The sequence below is a fragment of the Phacochoerus africanus genome, chromosome 14 (genome assembly GCF_016906955.1).
Source record: "Phacochoerus africanus isolate WHEZ1 chromosome 14, ROS_Pafr_v1, whole genome shotgun sequence".
Lineage (NCBI taxonomy): Eukaryota > Metazoa > Chordata > Mammalia > Artiodactyla > Suidae > Phacochoerus > Phacochoerus africanus.
The window spans coordinates 46,999,396-47,026,312 of NC_062557.1; the positions used below are offsets into that span (position 1 = coordinate 46,999,396).

General features: G+C 53.9%; 1 protein-coding gene across 9 annotated transcripts in view; it reads left to right on the plus strand.

The window, feature by feature from the left end:
* Positions 1-26,917, plus strand: part of RPH3AL (rabphilin 3A like (without C2 domains)) — a 156,222-nt gene that overhangs the window by 34,960 nt on the left and 94,345 nt on the right. For 6 of the 9 annotated variants that reach the window (XM_047759285.1, XM_047759282.1, XM_047759283.1 and 3 more), the window contains exons 2-4: positions 1,305-1,426; positions 20,720-20,832; positions 26,175-26,318. In XM_047759285.1, the coding sequence (XP_047615241.1) occupies positions 20,756-20,832; positions 26,175-26,318 (221 nt within the window). In that variant the 5' untranslated portion in view covers positions 1,305-1,426; positions 20,720-20,755. Of the gene's footprint in view, positions 1-1,304; positions 1,438-20,719; positions 20,833-26,174; positions 26,319-26,917 lie in introns of all 9 variants that reach the window. The other 3 variants (XM_047759279.1, XM_047759277.1, XM_047759278.1) reach the window with 2 other exon arrangements.

Below are 26,917 nucleotides of genomic sequence, written 5' to 3' on the forward strand. Positions count from 1 at the left end.
ATGGCACCCCTTTCCCTAAGGCACCCCTGCTCCCACGCCCCTTACCCACCTCCCACCTCCTGCCTCAGGCTTCTTCTGTTCCCTCTGGTGAGCTTAGGGGCTTGAAGGGACATTTTGGAAGAGGGCAGTGCTTAACCCAAAGGAACGCCTGTCTGTTCAATGTGTTACCAACCAGGGTTCTTGGTCGTCCTTAGTCAATAGAAATTGATGAGAGGGAGTTCCCGTTGTGGTGCATCAGAAAAGAACCCAACCAGGAACCACGAGGTTGCGGGTTCAATCCCTGGCCTCCCTCAGTGGGTTAAGGATCTGGCATTGCCTTGAGCTGTGGTGTAGGTCACAGATGTGGCTTGGATCTGGCATTGCTGTGGCTGTGGTATAGGCCGGCAGCTGTGGCTCCAATTCGACCCCTAGCCTGGGAGCCTCCACATGCCACCAGTGCGGCCCTAGGAAAAGACAAAAGACAAAAAAAAAAGAAAAAAAAAGAGAGAAATTGATGAGAGGCCAGACAAGATGTTCAGCCAAGGCTAGACTCTGGGCCCCTGCTGCAGCAGGAGGGGTGAAAACAGCAGCAGGTGAGGCAAGCTGGTTTCTCATACAGGGTGATGGTGGGGGCAGGCCCGGGGCTCAGCCCAGAGGAGTGGCTTAGGGGTTTGCCCGCCCCCTTTGGGGTGCTGTGTGCAGGCGGCATGCTCAGGAGCCTGCTTTTGCTCCTGGCTCTCCGGAAGTGGCAGGTGGGGAGTTCTCTTGTGGCACAGCATGTTAAGGATCCAGCGTGGTCACTGCTGTGGTACAGGTTCGACCCCTGGCCAGCGAACTGCCTGCCAAAAGGGTGGCCCCCCAGAAAAGTGCCACTTGGGTTTTTGATCATTATTTATTTATTTATTATTTTGTCTTTGTAGGGCTGCACCCAAGGCCTACGGAAGTTTCTGGGCTAGGGGTTGAATCTGAGTATAGTTGCCAGTCTACACCACAGCAACGCCCGATCCGAGCTGCATCTGTCACCTATACCACAGCTCACAGCCATGTCAGATCCTTAACCCATTGAGCGAGACCAGGGGTTGAACCCGCATCCTCATGCACACCAGTCAGGTTCATTACTGCTGAGCCACAACAGGAACTCTGGGTGTTTTTGTATCTTGTTGGCATGCACACCGTCAGCGTTAGTCCCATATAGTTTCTTTGTCCTTTGTGGCTGAGGAAGCACTCCTGCAGGTGCGAGCACTGCAGCAAAGGGTCCCAGTCCCAGCCTGTCTCAAATTGGGTACAGCAGAGTTCCCTGATGCTCCCTCCCTGTGCTGCTCCAGGTACCGGGGATTCCAGGCCAACAATACTGACGATGGTGAGAAAGACGATGAAGACAGTGAGGTGATGATGTTGGTGACGATGCCGACGGCAGCCTGCCCTGAGGGTGCACCGTCTGTGCGCGGTGTGTACCATGTAAATCAGGGTTTTTTCAAACTTGGGGCCTTGACCTTTTCAGCTGGGTAATTTGATGTTGTCGGGGGGCCGTGCTGTGCCTTGTAGACTATTCAGCAGCATTTTGGCCTCTACCCACTGGGTTGTGGCCAGGGCTACCCCCGTCCCCCACCTGTCTCCAGGGGGAACAAAATCACCCCGATTCAGAACCTGATCTAGTTTATTTTTTCCAACCGGCCGGGAGGCAGCTACTCATTTTGCAGCTGAGGCAGCGAAGGCTTAGGGCAATGACCGGAGCTGCCTGCGGTCACTGGATTACTAATTCACACGGGGCCAGGATGCAGATCCCGATACCTGGCCCAAAGGAGGCTTGGAAGGGACCACACTGCCCTTTATTATTTGGCAGAAGAAGAGAATTCATCAGCCATTGGCAAGGCCACCTGGTCTATGTGACCAGGTTGGGGCCTGCTTGGTCAGCCGGGCATCCAGTGCCAAATTCCTTTGGAGCTCATAAAAACCGTGGCAGCCGCGCATTTTCTGACTTGGTTGGCACCCAAGGAGCTGAATGTATTTATGTGGAGATTGTCCCCACAGGCCCCCGGCCTTGGCTCTCACCCAGCAGCCCCACTGCTTCTCCTGCCCTTGGGCAGCCCTGGGGCCTGCTGACACCTGTGGGGAGAAGGGACAGGCGTGGGCGCGTTTTCCTGTAAATGGGGCGTCCTGGGCGCGTTCTCCCGCTGAGGCTGTGGATCTGGGTTTACAATTTGAATGCCCCAAATACTCATTTGTAATTTTACTTTTTTTAAAACCACACTTTATTGTGAGAAATTTAAAACATAAGGCAGAGTTAAAAAAATTTTGGAGTTCCCGTCATGGCACAATGGTTAACTGAATCCGATTAGGAACCATGAGGTTGCAGGTGAGGCCTATGCCACAGCAACACCGGATCTGACCTGTATCTCTGACCTATGCCACAGCTTGCAGCAATGCCAGATCCTTAGCCCACCAAGCAAGGCCAGGGAACAAACCTGCATCCTCATAGACACTATGTTGGGGGTCTTAACCCGCTGCGTCACAATGGGAATTTCTATATGCCTGTCTCTTTAGCTTCTATTTTTTTTTTTTTTTTTTTTTTTAGCTGTGCCCACAGCATGTGGAAGTTCCTGAGCCACAGGGAGCTCCTGCTGTGGCACAGCAGAAACGAATCCAACTAGTATCCACAAGGATTTGGGTTCGATCCCTGGCCTTGGTCACTGGGTTAAGTATCCAGCGTTGCCGCAAGCTGCAGTGTAGGTCATAGATGCAGATCCAGTCCCACGTTGTTGTGGCTGTGGTGTAGGCTGGCAGCTGTAGCTCTGATTTGACCCCTAGCCCAGGAACTTCTATATGCCACAGGTGCGGCCTAAAAACAAAAAACAAAAAAACCCCAAAACCCTGACAATTATCATAATAATGAAAAAAGTTTGTAATATTGCAAGAATGAGAATCACCGAAATGTGACACAGCGACACAAAGGGAGCCAACACTGTTGGAAAAATGGCCCCGATAGACTTGCTCCATGCAGGGTCACCACAAACCTTCCGTTTGCTAAAAAGCACAGTATTTGCCAAGCACAATAAATTGAAGCACAGTTGAATGAGGTGCATTGCATTTATTAACTGATAGCCTTTTTTCAGCACTGCCCTCTCCCCTATTGATTTATTCAATTATTTATATCATACGGGCTCACAGATATTTCTTTTACCTTATGGGTTATCATCCAATACTTTGTTTCATTTTGGCTGCACCCGTGGCGTGTAAAAGTTCTGGGGCCAGGATCAAACTCGTGGCAAAGCTGTAACCAGAGCCATAGCAGTGACCATACCGGGTCCTTAACCTGCTAAGCCACCAGGGGACTCTGCATGGTTATTTTTTGGTTACTCAAAGTCTTCCAGCTTTAGCCATTGAGAGCTCGTTACGGATGTTTTATTGTGAAAGTTTTCATCCTTTACAGAAAAGCCGGACAAACAGTGCAAAGAGGGCCTTCTACCTAGATTCAGTAATGCTTCCTGGCACTCAACTACATCTGCTTTCTCTCTCTCTCTCTCTCCCTGCCCCTCTCCCGCCGTGTTTTCACAAATTCACCATCTGTTGGTTTTTTTAATTGAGTTTAATTTGCAGTTAATCTGTCCCCAGACCATCAGGGGGTTGACAGTAACATGGAAGTGGCCAGTTCTTTGTCCCCTGGAGACTGTGTACCTGGTTGCCTTGTCTAGACCCCCAGTTCATTCTCCACTGTACCCCATACCTTTTTTTTTTTCTTTTTAGGGCTGCACCTGCAGCATATGGAAGTTCCCAGGCTAGGGGTGGAATCAGAGCTGCAGCTGCCGGCCTACGCCACAGCCACACCAGATCCGAGCCTCGTCTGTGACCTACACCACAGCTCACGGCAATGCCGGATCCTTAACCCGCTGAGCGAGGCCAGGGACCGAACCTGTGACCTCATGCATTCTAGTCGGGTTCATTACCGCTGAGCCACACCAGGAATTCTCCCAGGCTTTTTAAAAACAGCTTTATTGAGATATAATTGGTATACCATATAGATGACCCACGTAAAATATATAATTCAGTGGGCTTTAGTATAGTCACTGCTGGTTGCAGCCATCACCACAGCCGGTTTTAGGACATTTTCATCTCTGTAAGGAGAAACCCCATGTTCTTTAGCTGTTACCTCCCCTCCTCCCTGATATGCCCTAGGCAACGACTAATCTACATTCTGTTTCTAAAGACTTGCCCATTCTGGACATTCGAATCAGTGGAGTCACCTGCTCTGTTGCTGTCCGCAGCCAGCTTCCTTTAGCAGCATGTGGTCGAGGTTCATCCCCGTTGAAGGGAAAATCGGCACTTTGTTCCTTAGGATCAGGAGATGCTCTCTTGTGTGGTTACACCACGTTGGTTTATCCAGGCATCAGCTGATGGACGTTGGGCGTGTTCCTACCTTTTGGCTACGATGAATAGTGCTGCTACGAGCCTGTGTATACAAGTTTTTGTTTGAAAAACCTGTTTTCCGTGCTTTGGGGTATGTCCTTAGGAATTGCTGGATCATAGGGTAATTCTGTAACTTTTTGAGGAACTGCCAGACTTTTCCATGGCGGTAGCACCATTTTATACTCACCCCGGCGATGGATAAGGGTTCCAGTTTCTCTACATCCTTGCTAGCTCTTGTTATTTTCCATTCTAAAAATTATAGCTGTCCAGAGTTCCCGTCATGGCACAGCGGAAACGAATCAACTAGGAACCCGTGAGGATGCAAGTGTGATCCATGGCCTCGCTCAGTGGGTTAAGGATCCGGTGTTGCCGTGAGCTGTGGTGTTGGTCACAGACGTGGCTCGGATCCGGTATTGCTCTGGCTGTGGTGCAGGCCAGCAGCTACAGCTCCGATTCAACCCCTAGCCTGGGAACCTCCATGTGCCGAGGGTGTGGCCCTGAAAAGACAAAAGACAAAAAAAAAAAAAAGAAATTACAGCTGTCCTAGTGGGTATGAAGTGGTGTGTCCTTGTGGTTTGGGTTTGCTTTTCCCTGGTGGTGAAAGGAGTTGAGCATCTTTTCCTGTGCTTTTAGGCATGCATGGATCTCCTTTGGAGAAATGTCTGTTCAACTCCTTTACCCATTATTATTATTATTATTATTTTTGTCATTTCTTGAGCCGCTCCCGCGGCATATGGAGTTTCCCAGGCTAGGGGTCTAATCGGAGCTGTAGCCGCCAGCCTACACCAGGGCCACAGCAACGCAGGATCCGAGCCGCATCTGCAACCTACACCACAGCTCACGGCAACGCCGGATTGTTAACCCACTGAGCAAGGGCAGGGATCAAACCCACAACCTCACGGTTCCTAGTCGGATTCGTTAACCACTTCGCCACGAAGGGAACTCCCCATTTTTTTTTTTTTAAAGCACGTTGTCTTTTTATTGTTGAGTTGTAGGAGTTCTTTATATTTTCTGAATACTAGACTCTGTCTCTCTTTTTTCTTTTTAAGGCCACACCTGAAGCATGTGGAGGTTCCCAGGCTAGGGGTCAAATCGGAGCTGTACCCACTGGCCCACGCCATAGTCACAGCAATGCCGGATCCGAGCCACCTCTGCAACCTACACCACAGCTCACGGCAATGCCAGATCCTTAACCTACTGAGTGAGGCCAGGAATCGAACCTGCATCTTCATGGATGCTAGTCAGATTCATTTCCGCTGAGCCATGACAGGAACTCGTCTGAATACTAGACTCTTGTCTGATGTGTGATTTGCAAATATTTTTTTTCCACTCTGAGTGTTACCTTTTTACCTTCTTTTTTCCACTCTATGAGTCATTTATTTATGCATCTCCCTCCACATGGACATTTGAAACTATTTCCTGTTTGGGTGCATTAAAGACAATTTAACTCCAAACATACACATGCATATCTTTTGTCGCACATGTGAAAACATTTTTGAGGGTTGACAACATTCCCAAGACCAAGGAGGCAGCTTTATTAGTGTTCTTAATAGTCATATACTCAACTCTGAAAGATCAGCGTCCACGAGGGTCGCACTGGCTGTGTGAGCCCAGATGGCAAGGTGCAGGCTATGAGGCCACCCATTTTGTTCAAGATCGTGAAAGGCAGGGTTTTTAAAAAGACATTTTTCTTTTTCTTTCAAACTTCCTGAGATAGACCTGAGCCTAAAAATCAGGACAATAATTTGAATCGGGCTTATGGAAGTAGGGATGCCAGACCTAGGAAGTGAAAGACCCAAAACAGCAATAATTCTGCTGTTGATGACATTTAATAAAAGGTATGTATGGTGAGCATTCTTGTCATATTTCTTCTATAAACACACCCTGAAATACTGAAATAAATATTTGTCCAGGAAAACATTTAGGATTAAGGTTAATTCTTCGGTGTGTGAATTTTTTTTTTTTTCTTTTTTGGCCACCCCACGGCACATGGAGTTCCCAGGGCCAGGGATCAGATCTGAGCCGCAGCTGTAGCAATGCTGGACCCTTAACCCACTGTGCCAGGCCAAGGATCGAACCTGTGTTCCAGTGCTGCAGCAGTGCCTCTGATCCCATGGCACCACAGCAAGAACTCCAGTATGCAGGATTTTGTCATGTTGATGGCATCCACTTTTTTTCGTTTGTTGCTTTGCTTTTGGTGGGTAGGAAGTGGTATCTCACTGCGGCTTGGGTTTGCATTCTCGTGTCTAAGAATCCACTGCCAAACCTGAGGTCATGAAGATTTAACCCTCTTTTACCTTCTAAGCGCTTTATAGTTGTAGCTCTTCCATTTAGAGGCTGTGATCCATTTAGAGTCAATTTTTTAAGTGGTGTGATGGAAGGGTCCAGCTTCCTTCTCTTGCATCTGGCTGCCCCATTGTCACCGTACCATTGGTTGAAGAGACTCTTCTCTCCCCCATTGAGCGGTCTTGACGCCCTTGTGGAAACATCCGTTGCTCACAGATGTACGGGTTTATTTCTGGACTCTCAGTTCGATTCCAGTGCACGTGTTTTGAGTGTCATCTGGGCATGAGCTTTGTGCTGCTCTCAGGGCGTGTTTGGCCCAGTAGGAGAGGACACCTTCCTAAACCACCAGAAACCGGGAAGTACTAGGAAGAGGCAAAAAGGGTTGCTGAGGATGCCAAGGAGGGAACCTTTGCTCCAGGCTAGGCCTGTGATGTGGATTGGGGAGCAGGAGGAGGGCTGCCCGGAGGCGGTGTGGCTTTGGACACACAGAAGGATGCCAAGTGTTTCTGCTGGACTCGAGACAGATTTGGCGGGTGGCATAGAGCCTGGGGATGGCCACACACTCCCAGGTGATGATGCCAGGATTGATGTGCCAGTGTCTGAGCGGAGCTGGGCTTTGCAGGGCCCTTCCAGTGGCAGGGTAGGCTGGGTTGGGTGGGAGACGCTGGTGGCAGGGGAACCACTTAGGATCGCGGGGAGGCTGAGGTCTGGGTGCTCATCTGGGTCAGGCCGTGGGAATGGTGGGGAGCAGGGGCTATCCACGACCTGCGGGCATAGATGGGGTCACAGCAGCCCTTGAGCCCTTGCTGCTCACCTCCTGATCGTTGCGCCCCAAATCCCAGCCACGGGCTGCCTGCTCTGGGAAAGCCACGCAGCAGCTCTGCTCCAGCCCAGGTGGCCCCAGGCCTTCTCAGAACTCCTGTTGGGCCAATTCCTATGGGTCTTGGTTTCTGGGAACTCCTGGCATACTCTTCAGTGCTGGGTGGATGCGCCCTGGCTGATTGCTTCCAGCAGGTGCCACGTGCTGCAGCCAGGGGCAGAGAGGGTGACAGTGCCAGGGACCAGCTCTGTGGCCTTGAGCAAGTGGCCATACCTTTCCAGCGTGGGGTCCCGAGCCTCTTTTCTGGAAGGGGAGGATGGTCACGCCATGGTCTTGGGATGCCGATGAATTTCACAGGCCAGCCTGTGGCCCGCACCTGGCAGGTCGGCGGGGCCCTGTTATGTCCCGCTTCCCCTTCCGGGTTAGGTCGCCCCGGGCGGCTGAGCATGCGCAGAGACACTGTGACGCGCGGGCTCCTCCTGAAAGCCCCCTGGACACCTGCCGACGAAGTGCTGGTGGTTCTTTTCTGGCCCGTTCCCTGCTCCTCTCCTCCATACCAAGCCACGTTCCCCCGGGGGCGGTGGTCCTTTCTCCCTCTCAGGTGTCCCCCCCACCCCGACCTTGCTTGAGGCTTGGGCAGTCATTGGTGATGGGCACCCTCACTTCTGCAGGGTCTGAGGCTCTGCCAGGGGAACAGGGAGTGTGCAGAGGAGTTGACAGCTGGCACCTGGGCATCACGTGCTTCACCTTGGAGCTGGAACAGAGATCCGTCTGTTAGCGTTTCCATGAACGAGAGGGGACAGCTGGCCGCAGATAGCAGCGAGGTCAGCGGGGTTGCCTTGGCTGCCAGCCTTAAGCAAACAGTCCCAGCCAGGGTCCCCCCGCCCGGCCCAAGGGAAGAGGGAGGAGGGAGGTTGAAGGGCCTGGCAGAGCCGGCGCCCTGGCAGGGTCGTCAGAGGCTGCTGTTCCTGGGACCCGAGCACATGGAGGACCCGCCCGTCAGCACACCTGAGGTTTGGGTGAGAAGGGGTGGGCCTCTTTTCCTTCCAGAGGCTTCTCTGTTTCATGGAGAGGTTTCTCTTGGGCTCCTCTAACACGCAGCTCTCAGGGGTGAGCTGAAACCAGATTTCCTTGGCAAAAACTCTCTCTGCCTGGGTCTTGCCACACTGGTTGCATAGATGGAAGGTGGCTTGTATTTCTGCATTAGAAGACACACAGCAGGAATTCCCGCTCTGGTGTAGTGGGGTCCTCAGCATCTTGGGAGCTCTGGGATGTGGGTTCGATCCCCAGCTCGGTGCAGTGGGTGAAGGATCTGGCATTGAGGCAGATGTGACTTAGGTCACAACTATAGCTCGGAGCTGATCCCTGGCCCCGGGAACTCCAGATGCCGTGGAGTGGCCAAAAAAAAAGGGGTGGGGGAGACACACAGCATCCAGACCCCTCGCCATGTGCCCCAAGGCAGGTGCCTTACACCCCTGGGATGACTTGGGCTTTTTCAGAGCAGAGTCCCCGAGGCCACAGACCACCTCCTTACCCTGAAGACTCGATTTTATCCTGGTTGCCTTTGAGCTGAGTTCTAGATCCATCTCCTGCTCTTTCGTCTTATGCCATCCACCTCTTTCTTGATGATCTGGTGAATCCTGTGGAACCTTTCTAAAGTAATGGTTCTAAATGCACACACAGGATTACAGGAGAACCCGATTATACCGACTTATTATTATCAGAATTTTTTTTTAAATAAGCTTTTGGTATAGTTGAGTAACCTATTAACCTGTGTGCCTCTTTTTTGAATCATTAAGTAAATGGCCTTGCAGTAGGTCTAGTAACTCTTGCAATTTTAAAGCAGTGATTAACATAAATAATATTTTGAGATATCTGCAGCTCTGTATGGTGCCATGAGAATGTCTGTGATTCTGCTGACAACCAAGACATAGGTACTTTTCGTATGACCATGGTGTGTTGCCTGTATTCATAATGAGAGGAAGCAGGTAATTTCAGTTACAGGTTCATGAAAATAAAGATAACAGTTTGTTCTCATCTGAGTTCACTGCTTCCCTGTTAAGAACCCCTGAGACAAGCAAAGACCAAAGGAGATTGTTCTGCTGAATCCACTTTTTGCACTAACTGTGACAAGTCCCTGTCTTAGATGCCCTAGCGCCCTAGGAACTCCAGGGTGCATGTGAGACCAGCTTGAGTATCTGTGTCTACATAAGGGGCCCACCATGCCTGCTGTCCCCACCCCCAAGCTTGGGCTCCAGGTTCCCTTTTCCCTGTGGGTTATGGGTTGGATTGTGTCTCCCCAAGGGGACACGTTGAAGTCCTAATGCCTGGAACCTCAGAATGTGACCTGACTTGGTAGCAGGGGCCTTGCCGATGTCATCAGTTAAGATGAGGTGGTGTTGGGATCTCCTTTGGTCTTCGTGCAACATGACAAGAAACCGAGGGAGACGGCCATGTAGAGACACGGGGAAAGATCCCACAGGAAGATGAGGACAGAGATGGGGGTGACGCAGCACTGCCAGCAAACAGCAAAGCGAAAGGAGATTCCACTCTAGACGGAGTCTCCTCTGGAGCCTTCGGAGCGCATTGGCCTTGCTGTCATCTTGGCTTGGGGCTTCCAGACTCTTGGACTGCTGGAGGCCTTCCAGCTCGTGGTACTTGTTACAGCAGCCCTAGGAGACTGATGCCACGTGGTTTGGCGCTGCTTTGGGCCTGGCAGCCAGCCTGGGAGGCCTCCCTCCTCCCTGTGTGTTTGGGGCGGTGAGTCCTGCCCGAAGCATCTGGTCACCCTGGAGTCAGCCGCCGTCAGCTCTGTGATCTGGGCCCTCCACCTGCCCTGTCCCAGGCCTTTGAGAAATGACAAAAGCCAGCTGTGCCTCCGGAGACCTGTAGGCCGAGATTGTGGCTGTTAAAGTCGGAGGGCTGGCCCCTGAAGCGAGAGGGGGAGGAAGTGCGAGCCTCTGCATTTCACTTCAGTCGGGGGCTGCAAGTAACATTTCAGCCCGGGAATGGGAAAGTGGTCTCGGTGAGACAAAGAGACAGGCAGGGATTTGGGTCTGTCGGAGTGGGCCTTCGGGGTGAGGATTTGCTTCTCTGGGGAGAAGACCCCTGCAGCGATAAGTGGGGCTCCTACCTGTGCACCACATGCGGCCTTCTGGGGTACAAGATCCTGCCCCTGCCCGCCCTGCAGTCCGCGGAGGTGCGGCACGTGCTTGGTGCTGAGTCGACACTCTGAGCTTGTTTGTTGAATGACTGAATGAGTGAGGGCAACGAAGCCAAAAGCAGGCCTGCTTGTCTTCCTGAGGGCAGCAGGCAACTCAGCCCTGTGACTCGGGGGCATCCAGGAGGGAGTGCTGCTCACGGGCCATAGACAGGAAAGGCTGCAGGAGCCTAAACAGGGCTGTGGGGCCTTGGGAGCCCCGCCCAAGAGGAGGGATGTGAGGGGGCCCTGAGGACAGGCAGAGTCCCCTCGCTTGTCTGACTCTTAGTCATCCTTAGAAAATGGTTCCCAAAGTTCGTTCACACCTAAGTCCAAACCCAACCCTCCGATGGTGATTCTGCTTACGTTGTATCATAATATGTCGTATTGTCTGTGACCTGGTCTACCTCTTACCCCTACTCTGGCTGTAAACCCTTTCCCAAGTCATTTTTGACACTGACTGTGACATGGTACATGGATCTACCACTGTTGATCATTCAGGATTTAGGGCCCTTTGGGGCTCTAATTTCCCGTGGCTTTCGCAGAGCGGGCCCGAGGCAGGACAGGTGAGCTCTGCTCAGTGCAAGGGCCTGTGTGTGGCCAGGAGGAAGGTGAGGAGAGGGGGGTCATGCTGCCCAGCTTTAACTTCCAGGCCGGGGAGGCTGGGCTTTATCCCTGCTGCGATAAACTCTCGAAGGTTAGTATGCATTCTGTAGAGGCGATCGGGGAGTTCCCGCTGTGTCATAGCAGGATCAGTGGTGTTTCTGGAGCTCTGGTCCACAGGTTCAATCCCCAGACCAGCCCAGTGGGTTAAAGGATCCGGTGTTGCTGCAGGTGCAGCATAGGTCACAGCTGCTGCTCGGATCTGATCTCTGGCCTGTGAACTCGTTATACCATAGGGCGGCCAGAAGAGAGAGAAAAAAAAAAAATAGGCAAACTGGTACCTGCTGTGTTCTGAGCATTTCGCAAGCCCAGGGACCCTGAGAGCTGCAGGCTTTGCAGCGGTAACAGAAGTAAAGACCCCTCTCCAGGACACAGAGTGGAGGGAAATGCTGAGGGAAGGCCAGGGGGGCCGAAGCGAGTGGAGGTTGGGTGGGGAGGAGTTGAGTGTCCAGAGGAGGTGGTGCTGAGCCTCTGCAGGCCGACGGTGAGCAGGAAAGGTGGGTCACGGGAGAAGTTCCAGAGAGAAAGCCGAGCAGCCAGAGCGTGGCCAGGCTCCTGGTGACAAGAGTGTGGGCTTCGTGGAGGGATGTGGTGGCGGGTGACACTGGAAGGGTGGTTGCGGCCAGATCATGAATGACCTTGAGCACAGCTTGGGCGTTTTCCTTTGGCACTGGGGAGCCATTGAAGGTTTCAGAGCAAGGGAGTCGCCTGGTCTGGCTCCACGTTAAGGATGACTCTCTGGCTGCAAGTGCAGGGGGTGAGGTGAGCCCCGGGAGCTCCAAAGGCTGATTGAGAAGCTTTCGCCAGAGTCATGGAGAAGGCGGTGGGCAGGGGAGGATCTAGCGGGGGTGGGGGAGGGAAGTCACCCACGGGAGCCGATTTGGCTGGACTCCCGTGGACGGGGTGAGTCGAAGGGACGTTTGTCAGGCAGGAGCTTCCCCAGGGTGCCCGTCTCATCGCCCGAATCCTCTCCAGCCCTGCCTTGTGCATAATTAGCTCACAGAGAGGTTCCCTGGAGTTTCAGACAGGCCTTTGAGGCTGCCTGTCTGGGTCTTTCATCCCCAAGTGCAGTGTGACAGGTGGAGGAGCTGTCGATGTCTCTGCTCACCTTATCTTGCTGCTCTCACCATGTTTCCCGTATCATAGTAACAGAGCAGGTGTCAGGGCCTGTTGCTAAGGGTTCCAGGAATATTAATACCTGGGTGTAGAACTGTGGGCTCCCACACGGTGTCTTGGAGGCCTCGGGAAGCACCAGCTGGGGGGCAAGTATTCTTTTGTATTCGTCCCTGCTTTTTTCCCCCTCCTTTAGACCCCCTCTTCCTCCCCCGCCCCCGACACCCCAGTCCAGGCACAGCTGGTTTTGTCTGGAGGGCAGACTCAGCAGCAGCAGTGACCTAGGGCAGGCATGGCTAAAGGATCACAGCGTTCTTTCCGGAGGCTGAAAGCAGGCTCTCCAGGCGTTAGCTCAGATTTGACCCTGGGGTGACGCCCCTTTTCCAGCCCGGCACAGGCCCCCTGAGAAGGCCCCGGGCCCTCCCCCAGCCCCCTCTCCTCTGGGCTTTTCCTCTGGCACGTGGGTCGGGAGCAGCGTGGGTTTTGCTTGGTTCTTGTGCCTCCTGTTTGCCTCCCTCCTCTGGTCTTTTGGCCTTTACGCTGCTCACAGTTTGAAAATCAGACTCTGGGAGTTCCCTGTTGTGGCTCAGCAGAAATGAATCTGAATAGCACCCATGAGGACGTGGGTTCAATCCCTGGCCTCGCTGGGTGGGTTAAGAATCTGACATTGCCGTGCACTGGGGTGTAGGTCGCAGGTGCAGCTCGGACCTGGCGTTGCTGTGACTGTGGGGTAGGGGGTGGGGGCTGGGGGCCCGGAGGGCTACAGCTCTGATTCAATTCCTTAGCCTGGGAACCTCCATATGTTGCAGGCGTGGCCCTAAAAAGATGAAAGAAAGGAAGGAAGGAAGGAAAAAAGAAAGACCGACCGACCAGACTCTGAATGGCTTTGGGAGGTTGGGCTCAGCAGGATATTGAGGTCAGGCTTGGGCTTTTGTTTTCCAGCTGCTGTTTGTATCAGTTATCTCTTGCCATTGTAAGGCCGCATAACAACCACTCCCTAACTGGGTGGTTTCCAACATGTCTTTATTATTCCTGCGTCTGTGGGCCAGCTGCTGCTCTTGGCCGGGCCTCATATGGAAAGATGCACTTTTGTTTTCTCGGTGGCCGTTTGGAGCCAGCGTCCTGCACTTGCTGGTGACTTGTGTTTGCCTTTGCACGTGGTGTCCCCTGCCAGATTCGGCGGCTCCTTTCAGCCCTTCCACCCCTCCCGCCTCTTTCCCTCGTTATCCCTGCATCATCTCTGCTCTTCCCATGAGTTGGACCCTATGGTGGGTCCATGAGAGCCTCTCCATCCACATCCCAGCCTGGGCCATCTGACTTGGCTCCGTCGTGTCAGTGACGGTTTCCCTGAAAAAAAAAAAACAAAACCCCACGGAGGTGAGAGGGCAGGAGTCTGAAGCTGGGAGAGGAAACGCCACCAGAAGAAGGTGCGGGTGGTGAATGCTGGGCGGTGGCCTTTGTCCCCACGGCCTGGCAGGCGGGGCAGAGCCCCAGTGAGTGTGTGTGGTCCTTCTCAAAGGGCAGCTCGTTCTGCCCTCTGGCATCTTTTTCAGAATCTGGTGCATCTCAGAGACCGCTGCGGGCTGGAAAGGGTTTAAGTAGTTGTAAGACTTGGGAGGGTGGGTCACACGGCCGTGTTTTCCTGGGTTGGGGTGATGCCCACGCTCTCTGGAGTTCTCAGGCATGGGTTTTCCCTTCGCCCTCAGCACAGGCCTGTGTGGAGGCAGAGGCCCCGGCCCTCTGCAGGGAGAACTTGCAGCTGGCACAGTGTCACCTGACTGCCAGGTTGCCGGATTCTAAGCCCCTGAAGTGCATTAGGAGGGAGAAGGCTTCTTTTCTTTTTATTTATTTATTTATTTGCTTTTTTTAGGGTTGCACCTGTGGCATATGGAGGTTCCCAGGCTAAGGGTCGCATTGGAGCTACAGCTACCTGGCTACACCACAACCACAGCAACGTGGGATCCGAGCAGCGTCTGTGACCTACGCCACAGCTCACAGCAATGCCGGATCCTTAACCCACTGAGCGAAGCCAGGGATTGAACCCATGTCCTCATGGATACTCGTCGGGTTTGTTACCGCTGAGCCATGATGGGAACTCTGGAGAAGTTTCTTTGAAATAGATGTGAACGTTTGCAGAGAAGCAGTCTTCTTTCAGTGATTTGGACCGTGCACATTATTAAAAGCAACTTATTGGAGATTTTCAGGTAGATTCTTCCATCTCAGTGCTGAGTTTGAAAACACAAAATCCACATGAGGCTGACGGGATGCAGCTGCCTGCAGCAGAGTGTTTTGTAGTGAACCATTCTAGATGCGCTTTAGAGATACATCATAAAAAACAAAAAAATCGGAGCTCCCATTGTGGCTCAGTGGTTAACAAATCCGACTAGGAACCATGAGGTTGCGGGTTTGATCCCTGGCCTCGCTCAGTGGGTTAAGGATCTGGCGTTGCTGTGAGCTGTGGTGTAGGTCACAGATGCAGCTCGGATCTGGCATTGGTGGGGCTGTGGTGTAGGCCGGCAGCTACAGCTCCGATTTGACCCCTGGCCTGGGAGCCTCCATATGCCATGGGTGCGGCCCTAGAAAGACAAAAACAAATAAACAAAAAAACCACTTCCCTTCCTTCTGGGGAATTTATCCTGAGGAAATAATGAGAAGTGGGCACAAAGACGTGTCTCCCAGCAGAGCCGTTTTAGGGCTGAATATAATAGAACAACATTGGCAACAACCTGTTGCTTCTCCCAATAGGAAAATGATAAAGTATATCCAGAATACTAGTTACAATTAAGAATTATGTTTTTAAGGACTTTTGATAATGTGATAAGAGAACGGAGTAGGAGTTCCTGTTGTGGCACAGTGGAAACAAATCCAGCTAGGAACCATGAGGTTGCGGGTTCGATCCCTGGCCTCGATCGGTAGGTTAAGGATCCGGCATTGCTGTGAGCTGAGGTGTAGGTCACAGACGCGGCTCAGATCTGGTGTTGCTGTGGCTCTGGCGTAGGCTGGTGGCTATGGCTCCGATCAGACCCCTAGCCCGGGAACCTCCATATGCCTCGAGTGCTGCCCTAAAAAGACCCCCCCCCAAAAAAAAAGAGAAAAAAAAAAGAAAAAGAAAGAAAAAAGAAAACAGAGCAAACAGCATATGGAGTAAGAACCCAATTTTATTTCAGATCAATACACAAAGATCTCAGAAGAAATGGGAAGAGGGAGTTTCCATTGTGGCTCAGCCGTAATGCTAACAAACCTGACTAGTATCCATGAAGCTCAGGTTCAACCCCTGGCCTTGCTCAATGAGTTAAGGATCTGGTGTGGCTGTGGCTGTGGCTGTAGAGTAGGCTAGGAGCTGCAGCTCCATTTGACCCCTAGCCTGGCAACTTCTATAAACCACAGGTGTGGTCCTAAAAAGCAAAAAGTTAAAAAAAAAAAAAAGGAAGAAAAAAAGGGAAAAAAAATGGGAAGAGCTTACATGATGATGGTAAGATCTTCATCTGAGGGTGAGTGACAAGGGCGTTTTCTCCGGTGCCCAGAGAACCCACAGGAGGTTGCATCTTGACTGTTGCCCAGTGGAGTTCAAGGGTGACTTGCCTGCAGCAACTCATGTCCAGGGTGCCGAGGTTTGAGTTTGCGGAGAGGAGAATGTGTTTGCTTTCATAGATCTGCCCAACCTCCACCCCCTTGCAATTTTCTCAGGACGTCACCACCAGGCAACTCCTGTTCCTGTCCCCCCCCCGCCCCCAGGGTCCCCTGAGCCCTGCGCTGCAGGCTTCAGAAGCGCTGGTGAGAGAGCAGCCTCCGCTCAGCTAGTCTTGCCCATCGGGGTGCGGGCGGCACCCAGGGGCCCTCGTGGGCACACCAGCCCCTCTGCGGGGAGGTGGCTCAGCCGTTAGATGGAGCCCCTGGGTGCTGACTCTCGCACGGGGGATCCTGAGGAACAGACTGCCTGGGAGGGAACAAGTGACAGAGCCCAGTCCTGCTCTGAGCACGTCTGGCAAGTTGTCTGAATGCCTGCTTGCCTGGGAAAGGCCATCTCTCTGAGGAGGTGGGGCCTGTGCACGGTTGCCATGGACCTTGTAGCTGGTCCTGGGTGGGGATGGAGAGAGGGCGCAGGCCCCCAGGGAGCCCAGGCTGGTGGGGGGAGAGAGGGCGCAACCTGACCAGAGGAGGAAGAGGTCTGAGGCGGGTTCCCAGGTCCAACAGCTGCCTCCCCCAGGGCCAGTCTCCCTTTCCCAGCAGAACACACGTGTGTACACACACACACACACACACACACACACACACACTTTAGGGCAGAAGCGAACCCCATCTTTTTTTCCTTTTCTCTTTATGACATATGGAAGTTCCCAGGCTAGGGCTTGAATCAGAGCTGCAGCTGCCGGCCTCCACCACAGCCCCACCAACGCCAGATCCGAGCCGGATCTTCCACCTACACGCAGCTCACGGCAACGCTGGATCTTAACCCACTACGTGAGGCCAGGGATCGAACCCGCATCCTCATGGAGACTAGTTGTGTTCATAACCCTCTGAACCAGAGCAGAATCTCCTCTTCTCGGTCTCAGCCTCACTCTTTTCACTCTAGGACAGTAGCCTGTAGAGTTGTTTTGGCTCAAGTTAAAAAAAATCCAAGAAGAGCAGAGAAAAGGAATGGAAACCTCACATGGGCCAGAGGGCAGAGGAATGTTAGTTTGGGGGCTCTCTTGCCAGGGATCTCAAAACACTGGCCCCCTAGGAAATGACCCAAAAGGGGCAAAAGAGGTTCGTTCCGTAGAGATTCCTTTGGGGGTGATGTGTTTGGGGCTGTGAAGGGTTGCTGCCTCTCCACTGTATTTGCTGCTGTCTCCTGGGCGTTTCCCCCACCCCCTCCCACCTTAAAGAGGTGAAGGTTGGAGCTGAGAGCACAGGGTCCCTTCTTTCTTCCCGCCGCCTCCCCCTCCGCCTCCACTCCCTTTTGGTTTGGAAGTTTCTGTACAAGATGGAATAATTCCCACCCCCAAGGTTTGCTGGTTTGCTCCTCCCTCTGGGGTCACCACAGGTGCATCCCTCCTCTTGTGGGGGTGCCTGGCAGAGCTGAGGGGCCACCTCCATGCTCACTGCTCCCAGCCCCAGCAAGGGCAGGAAGGCTCAGGGCCTCGTAGTTCTGGAGCAGTGGCCCCGAGATGTGGTCCCCCCTGCAGGCCATGTCAGGAATGACAGTGCCTGTGAAGCTTACGGCCTGGGCACCCCCGTTTACCCCACAGCCTCTCCCGGACAGGGACACCCCACCACTTCCATTTCTTGAAGCGCTCAGAATAGTTTTAAAATGATAAGGGAACAGGGCTAGTGAGTTGCAGTATGTTATAAATGTTTACTTGAAACAGAGTAACGCTTTTCACACCCATGCAGCAGTGAGATGGCACTATTCGCAAGATAACAGAACTTTAACAACCTAACTATAGCTAGAAGTGGGGTACTGACTGGTTTAAAGTTGTCTGATGACTGGATCATTTTTGACCCCACTTGTGTTTTGGACTGAATGTGAGCCTCATCTGGGAGAAGGTCAAGGCTTTGGTGACGGTGGCACCTGCAGCCCTCCCGCACCAGGCCTGGCCGTGGGGTGTCCACCTGCAGCTCTTTGGGGCCTGAGGATACCCAGGTCTCTCTCCTGGGGTGGCTCACAGTGGGGAGTGGGTGCCTGGATGAGCTGAGTGGTGTGGAGAGACCCCTGCAGGCAAGGTCAGTTAGCAGCTTGGTCCCTGTGGGGGTCAGTTAGCAGCCATCTGCATGCTGCCCCCTGCTGGTCATCACCGAAATGGGTGACATTGGTCTGGAACAGCCGGTCTCAAACCGGGGTCCAGGGATCTCTGGGGGTTCCCATTGCTTTTCAGGGAGTCCCTAAGGTCAAAACTGTTTTCGTAATAATGATGATAAGACACTTGGTCCACGCTCTCACACAAATGTACAGACACAAATTTCACTGACATGGTTTCAGATGCCACATTGGGACTAATCTGCCACCGTCTGATCAATTATCATCTGTGGAGTATGAATGTAGGATGAGAGGAGAATTTCCAGCGTTATGGGAAGGCTCTTAAAACCCTCCACCTCCACCCTTTTCCAACTGTAATGCACACCTGGGAGCGGCTGGGTGCCCTTCATGTGCTTTAACAAAACTACATGTCACACTTCAGGAATGAAGTGTCAGAAACGCACATCCACCTGTCTTTGGTGAAGCCACACATTACACAGGTTCGTAAAAATGCAAAACAGGGGCTCCCATCATGGCTCGGCGGTAGCACACCCACCTAGGATCCATGAGGATGCAGGTTCAATCCCCGGCCTCGCTCAGTGGGTTAAGGATCCGGCATTGCCGTGAGCTGTGGTGTAGGTCACAGATGCAGCTCGGATCCAGCGTTGCTGTGGCGTAGGCCAGTGGCTGCAGCTCAAATTCAGCCCTTAGCCCTGGGAACCTCTTTATACCAAAGGTTCGGCCCTTCAAAAAGAGAGAGAGAGAGAGAGAAATGCAAAACAATGCCATTATTCTCAGTAATTGTCTTGTTTTGAAAACACAGTTTTTAAACAAAATATGTGAGCATCTCATGGGTTTATTGTTTCGTGATGAATTAACTTTTTTCCTCAGTGTTAAATACATGGTAAATAGCAGGAGAAAATAGCCCATACCGTTTGGAGGTCTCAAGAATTGTTTATGACGGTTTGATGAGGTGTCGTTCAAATACCATGAAATGCAGACATTAACGGCTATGATACGGCCGATTGAGGGCATATTCGCAAACGGGGCAGCCGTCTCCACTGCCTCATTCCAGGCCATTTTCATCACCCAGAAAGGAAACCCTGAACCGATTAATCACCCCCATTCCTCCCTGCCTCCATCCCCAGCTGCCAGCAACCACTAATCTACTTTCCGTCGCTGCAGATTTGCTTATTCCAGACCTTTCTTCGTAGAAATAGAACCATGCGGTCTGTGGTCTTTTGTGACTGGCTTCTTGCACTTAGCTTGTTTTCAAGCCTCATCCGTGTTGTAGCACGTGTCAGTACTTGTAAAATTCCATCATACGGATGTGCCGCGTTTTATCCATTCATTGATGGACGTGGATGGTTTCCACTTTGGGGCTGTCGTGACTCAGGCCGCTGTGAATATTTATGTACAAGTTCGTGTGTGGACACATGTCTTCTGTTTTCTTGGGTTTATACCTCGAAGTCCTTTGTGGGTTTTCTGGTAACTTTGTGTTGAGGAACTGCCAGACTAGTTTCCCACCTCAGTGCCTTTTTTCTTCTTCTTCTTCTTTTTTTTTTTTGCATTTTGGGCTGCGCCCGCCGTATAAGAAAGTTCCCAGGCTAAGGGAGTAAATCAGAACTGCAGCTGCTGGCCTACACCACGGCCACAGCAACGCAAGATCTGAGCCACCACGGCTACCTACAGCACAGCTCACAGCAACGCCGGATCCTTAACCCACCGAGTGAGGCCAGGGATCGAACCCGCATCCTCGTGGATACTAGGTGGGTTCGTTACTGCCGCGCCACACGGGAACTCCCTCTGTGACTTTTAAGCGTGCAAGGAGTCCTGTGTTTGGGAGCCACTGGTCTGGAGGGGATTAGAGCAGGGGAGTGTGGATGAGTCAGCGCCCCCCCCCATTGCTCTGGGACTGGGATTCCCGCAGACTCAGCTCTGTCCCCCTCCCTCCTCTACCCGCCGCCCCCCATATCCTTGGTGGCAAGGAGAAAGCCAGCTAAGCTGGACCGTGCAAATTAAACCACCAGGAAGTCCTGGAGCAGGGTCGCCTCCCTGTGGGATTCCCAAGGGGGCTGTTTACGTGGTGGTCCCGGTGGAATAAAGCAGGGGTTTAGCAGGAAGGCACGGGCATCAGCCATGCTCAGGGCTTGCCTGCCAAGTTGAAGGCCACCGAGGTGTGCCTCATCTCTCCTTTCTGATTCTGTCCCTTTGACGTCCTGCCAGTCAAGTCCAACTTTGTCACTTCGCGGCATGATCCCCCACGCGCCCCCTCCCAGGATCAGGTCTTTTGAAAGAGGAGCTTGGAGGGAGCAGCGTTTAGCTGGAGGAGGGATGCTGGCGGTGAAATTCTAGCTGGACATCATCTGGGAGGGGGGGGTGGGGGACAGGGTGGGGACAGGGCGGGGACAGCAGCGGACTGGAACAGGTTGGAAGTCCTGTTGTTTGGTGCCCAAGGTGCACCTGTTGTTGTCTGCCTGCCATCTGCACCCCCGCCAATGAAGCGCTCCTCTCTTTTTCCCTCTTGTCGCCTCAGATGTGACTGCGCACCCTGGCTGGGCGCCCCCAAGCCATGGCCGACACCATCTTCGGCAGCGGGAGTGACCAGTGGGTCTGCCCCAATGATCGGCAGCTCGCCCTGCGAGCCAAGTGAGTACCTCCCTGGCCGGCCGGGCCTTCCCTCCCGCCCCCTCCCCGCGCCCCGCCCGCCTTTGACAAGCTTCAATGCCAGGGCCCCCGAAGGAGCAGCCTGGGGACAAGTGCCTGCCTAATGCACATCACACTCCTGGCCCTCAGCTGGGCACTTAGGAGCCACTCACTCGTTTCAGCACCCTGCAGAACTTATGCCCGTTTCTCAGCTGAGGACACTGAGGCTGAGGTCCTCGCCCACATCACTTACCTGCGAGTGGCAGGGCTGGGACTCCCCTGGGTGCATCTGACTCCCAGGCCTGTGCTCGCTCTATCACGATGGGCTGCAGAGAGCCAGACCGCTTCCTGTGCCTCCTCTGTTCGGAGTGCTGATACCCCCCCATCCCAAGGTTTTTGGTCCCCAAGTCCCCAGGGGTGGGGAGCCTCTGGTCGCCAGAGCCCACTTCATTGTCGTGGGCCTGGCACCGGCAGGCAGGACACAGCAAAACCTTGTCCCATCCGTGAAGAGCTGCCCTCTGGGCTGGAGCACACAGAGCACACAGCCAGCCCAGAGGCGCCCAGGTCTCTGCCAAGCTCATGTCAGCATCTCTCTGATTCTGGTTCATCCCCAGTTTTCCTGGTACCTCTCAGCCTCATGACCCCTCACTCCTAGTTGGGTCTGGCCTCCTCCACCCGCTGTGGCTGCAGACCAGGGGCTCCCTGACGCCTCTCCAGCCTTCCAGTCTCCGGCGATCCCTCTGGGGGAGTGGGGGTCCCCAAGATCAGACAGGCCCAAGAGCGCCTCGTCATCCGCCAAATCACACCAAGGACGGGAGCCAGCATATCCCAAACAGGACCACGTGCAAGAACTTTGCAATTAGGTGTTGCGAGCCTGCAGGGGACAGAGCTGAAACAGCAGAGGAGGATAGAAAAAGGAATCCCACATGCGCCCAAAGAGCAGAGTCCTGCCTGATTTGCAGAGATCTTTGCATCACAATTCATCTGTCCCCCTCCCCAGGATGGTTGCGCTCTTTTCTCTCCCACGCAGCCCCCGCCAGGGCGAGACTAGGGGTGAAACCATCCCCCACCCCACCCCCGGCACCAGGTGAGTTGATGTGGCCTCTGTGGCTGGATGTGAGGAGCCGGTGGTGGGGCGCGGGGGTGGGGGGTGCTGTGCTCTTGCAGGAGGGCCCTTGACGGCCTTCCCTTCCATTCTCCCCAACCTCGTCTCATGCGCAGCAGCAGCCAGAAGCTGTTGTAGCCCCTCTTAGAAGAGCAAATGCTTTTATCTTCTCCCCGGGGTGTGCTGCCTTGTACTGCCGGGCTCCCGAACAGGAGAGAGCTACACATCCCCGCCGCCGGGCTCTGTGCCCCCGGGATTCTTCCCAGGCCGGGGGGCGTTACTCTCGCTGGCTCCGGTTCAGGTGTGTCCTCTCGTCCTTCAGGCACCATCAGACATTTTCTAAACCCCTACTGTGTGCCAGGACGGTTGCCCCGCAGTGAACAAGACCGATGTGGTCCTTTGTCTCATGGCACTGATGGGGGGAGGAACGGGCATCACCCGTGTGCTGCTGCTTTGCCAGTGGAAACAGGCATTCAGATGACGGGGCGGCCAACTTAATCTGGCGGTTGGGGGAGGCTTTCCTGAGAGTGCAATGCTTGTGTCGATTCCTAGAGGAGGGGTGACTATTGGATGGACATATGGGGAAGAGCATCTAGGCAGAAGGAACAGCATGTGCAGAGGTCCTGAGGTCGAAGGAACGTGGCCCGTGGAAGACTCGGCAGGAGGCGGGTGTGGCTTGAACGCAGAGAGTGAGGGGCAAGTGGCATGGAAGGAAGATGGAGAGGTGAGGCTGGATGGAGAGATGGGGCAGCGCTTGGTCCTTGGGGCTCACGTTCTAAAGAGGGAGACAGAAGATCCCACCTTGCCTCGCAGTAATGTTTAGGTCTAGTGGTGAAGCTCTGCCTGGGCCTTAGGGAACGCCCAGAATGGACTCAGCCCATCTTGGAGGGGATCAAGGAAAAGCCATCTGTTGAGATCCTGTCTAAAAGATGTGCGAAAAAATACGAGTGAGGAGTTCCCTGGTGGCTCAGTGGGTTAAAGATCCAACATTGTCGCTGCTATGGCATGGGTTCAGTCCCTGGCCCTGGAACATCTGTATAACTCTGGGTGCAGCCATAACAAATAGGAGTAAGCCAGCAGAAAAGGAGAGGGGCAGGCATGGGTGGCAGGCAGAGCCTGAGCAAAGGCCTGGAGGTGGCATGAAGCCCAGAGCACCAGGGAATCTGGGGCAGCTGTTGGTGATTCACACTGTGCGAGGCCAGCCAGGCCCAGAAGACGACACCCCGTAGTCCAGGAGGGGGTAGCTGGTGCACAGGCGGGCACTGGCTTCTTCTCTGAGGTTTGCAGCCCCGTCCACATCCGGCAGCCTTGAGTTGGCTTCCCTGGCTGTGTGGAGGGCACTGCAGTGGGCACGAGGTTTGGTGGCAGCTGTGACTGTAGGTGGGAGTCGGGGCCTGAGCCTGGAAAGGAGGACCAGTAGGAGGACGTGGACTGTCGGGGCTTGTGGGCGAGATGGAGGCAGAAAAGAAGGCTCAGAGGTGCCCCCCGGGGGAGCCTGGCATGGCTCTTGGCAGCCGCTGGATGTGGGCTCCCCAGACTCAGGGGCCCGCCGACTTCCACTTGTCTTTGGGAGGCCACCTCACCACGCTCTGCCTCTTTCCTCCTCTGAGAGCTGGGGAGGCTGCCTTGCAGGGTGTCGGGGTTGGGGGAAGGGGGTGTCCCGCAGCGCCCCAGGCTGTGTGGCCCCGTGCCTTCCCACCTCTGTCCCTCAGCCTGCCTTTTTCCCATGCTGGGGGGTGCCCCTGAGCTTGGGGGTTCTGGCCCAGGAGAGTGTCCTGGCCAGCCCCTGACCACCTGAGTCCCTGAAATGTTCAAATGGAGAAAACCAGCAGTCGGGGTGGGGTGGGTCCCTTTTCAAGACCTGAATCCCCTGAGTTCACTCAGCCCGCGGAGGAAAGGCGGGCGTGTGCACCTGCCCACTCCTTGGCCTGGGGGCCTCTCTTCCTCTCTCTGCCCCATTCCCCTTCTTTGCTTTCCCCAGCTCTGTGAGGGTCCCTTGAAAAAGTGTTAGTCCAGGGCAAGATTTTTTTTTTTAAATTGTGGAGTATAGTTGATTTACAATCTTATATTAGTTTCAGGTATAAAACATAGGGATGCAACATTTTTATAGATTACATTCCAATTAAAGTTATGAAATATTGCCTAGATTCCCTGTGTTGTACACTCTATCCTTGTAGCTTATTTATTTGATACATAGTAGTTTATACCAAGGCATTTTAAAAATTTTTTATTTTTTTATTTTTTTTGTCTTTTTGCCTTTTATTAGGGCTGCTTCTGCGGCATATGGAGCTTCCCAGGCTAGGGGTTGAATCGGAGCTGTAGCCTCCAGCCTACTCCAGAGCCACAGCAACACAGGATCCGAGCTGTGTCTGCAACCTACACCACAGCTCACGGCAATGCTGGATCCTTAACCCACTGAGCAAGGGCGGGGATCGAACCTGCAACCTCATGGTTCCTAGTTGGACTCAGTTAACCACTGCACCATGACGGGAACTCCAAGGTACTTTTTTAAATTCGGGGAATAAGCAGTCTAGAGGTCTAGACCACCAAATGTAGCACATGACTTTGTAGTAATGTGTTGCCTTTGCATTTGCAAGGTCCTTTGCCTGCATGCCAACTCCCTGCTCTCATTGGGGGAACTCCTATTCATCCTGCAAAACCCAGTGCAAATGCTGCCTTTGGCTGAGCTGCCCCTGATGGTCCCACCCCAAATCGTTATGAATATATCATCACTGACACTTATTAAGCAGTTGGGCATTTGCTATGTATGAAGCACTGTATACACGCGTCCTCATTTCATCTTCCCGGCATCCCTTAAAGAGACAGGAAATCAAGGATGAGCAGCTGCTCGAAGGGACAGAACTCTAAGATCAGAGACCGTCCGTTGGACTTGAGAACCTGAGTCCTTCACCTCACCCAGCCTGGGATGGCTTTCTCTCCACTCCCAGAGGAGGACGTGCTTTCTAGCTCTCTTAGCTTCTACGGTGTCGGCAATGCAGGAACGGTTGGCTGCAGTGGCTGGACAGGGCAGGGATGCGATCCGCAGCAGGTCAGGGAACCCCTCGGAAGGCGGCCGCATCCTCATCCCCCTGCCTGGTGTCCGGCACCACCGTCTCTTGCCTGCCGCCGCTTCCTTAGGGGAGCCACTCGAGAACCACACCCCCAGGTTAGCCCCCTTATACATATGACCTCCTGATGCCCACCTGCATGGCCTGCCAGCAGCCTGTCCTGGCCCCTAATGAGCTTGGCATCCCAGTGGAGGCTCAATACCTATGTGTTGAATGAATTGCTCTCAAAATTTTTCGGTAAATAAATATTTGAATAATTGGTTGGGCATCCGTCTCCCCGAGAATGTTGTAGTTCTTGAGGGCAATGACCTTGCCGTCTTACCCAGCTCTGGTTGCCCGGTACTTGGCCCAGAGCATCTGGGAGAAGGTGGGCCTCAGGGCAGGGAGGCGGAGCTGGTCCCCTGCCCCCACTCTCCCCCTGTTTGAGTTCTTCTGTTTAGCTTGGGGCCCTGTTGGGGGAGACGGCTGAACCCTCTGGGACCCCAGCCCGCCTCACCACCTGCCTCTCCTCTTGGGCAGTTGTTGCCATCCGGCCCTGGAACCCTCCTGTTTCCAAAATGCTGTGTGAATCTCCTTTTATCCTCAGCATTCTTTTTTTCTTTTGGTCTTTTTGTCTTTTAGGGCCACACCTGAGGCATATGGAGGTTCCCAGGCTATGGGTCAAATCGGAGCTACAGCTGCCAGCCGACACCACAGCCAGAGCAATGCTGGATTCTAGCCGCTTCTGTGACCCACACCACGGCTCACAGCAACGCAGGTCCTTAATCCACTGAGGGAGGCCAGAAATCGAACCTGTGTTCTCATGGATACTAGTCAGGTTCTGAACCCTCTGACCCACAACGGGAACTCCCATGTCTCGCTTTCTTGTATGACTCAGATCCGAGTGTTTCTTCTTCTCCTGCTCATCTTCATGCTCCTCCCTCGAAACCTCCTGCTCTGTAGCCGCAGCCTTCTGCCCACCCCTGCTCCCGCCCCCCCCCCCCGAGGTGCTGCTCTCCCTGGGGGACCCAGTAGCTGGCAGGTGGTGGAGGCGGCATGTGGAGGCTGGTGTCCGAACCCCTTGCCCCCGACACACACACAGCGTTCGGGGGGGGAGGGGCGCTTTGCAGGGGGGGCGGTGGCTGGCTGGGTTTGCATGGGCGGCCTCGAGGCCTGTGTTGTTCTCTCTCGAGGCTGCAGACGGGCTGGTCTGTGCACACCTATCAGACAGAGAAGCAGAGGAAGAGCCAGTGCCTCAGCCCGGCCGAGGTGGAGGCCATCCTGCAGGTCATCCAGAGGGCCGAGCGGCTCGACATCCTGGAGCAGCAGAGAATCGGGTGAGCGCTGCACCCAGGATGCAGTGGAGCGGGGGGGCGCTGGAGAGGGGAGCAGAGGCGTTTAGTGCCAGATCCACGGGCTGGGAGTCTGGGGCTCTGGGTCTTCAGGCTGCCTTCTCACCGGGGGTGCGTCAGCTCTGTCTGAACACCCCTGGAGTGGAGACTTGTCAGCCAGCGGAAGCCTCCGTGTCCCCCTCTGTAAGATGGGGACAGCAGCTGACATGTGGTCCCCGGGCTGTGGGGAGGATGAAGGAGCCTGGGGCCCGCATCAGGGTCTGTTCTGCTCTGCCCATGCCAGGGCCCACTGTGGTTCGGCCAAGGGAGGGATTTAGTGGAGGCTGAACCGTGGATGGTTCCTGAAAGACCACCAGAGCCGCTCTCCTGCTGCTTCCGAACTCTCCTGGCTCCCGGCATCCAGAGCTGCCGCCTACACAGGCTTCAGTTTCGTCCTGTCTTTTTTGTTTGCTTGTTTAATTACAGGAGCAATTCATACTTCCTAGACAGCCTGAAAAGCACGGGCAGACACAAGCAGGGAAACAGAGAGGCAGGGCACCGGCAGGAATTAATTTGATTCTGGTCTCCTGGTTCTTTTTCTATTA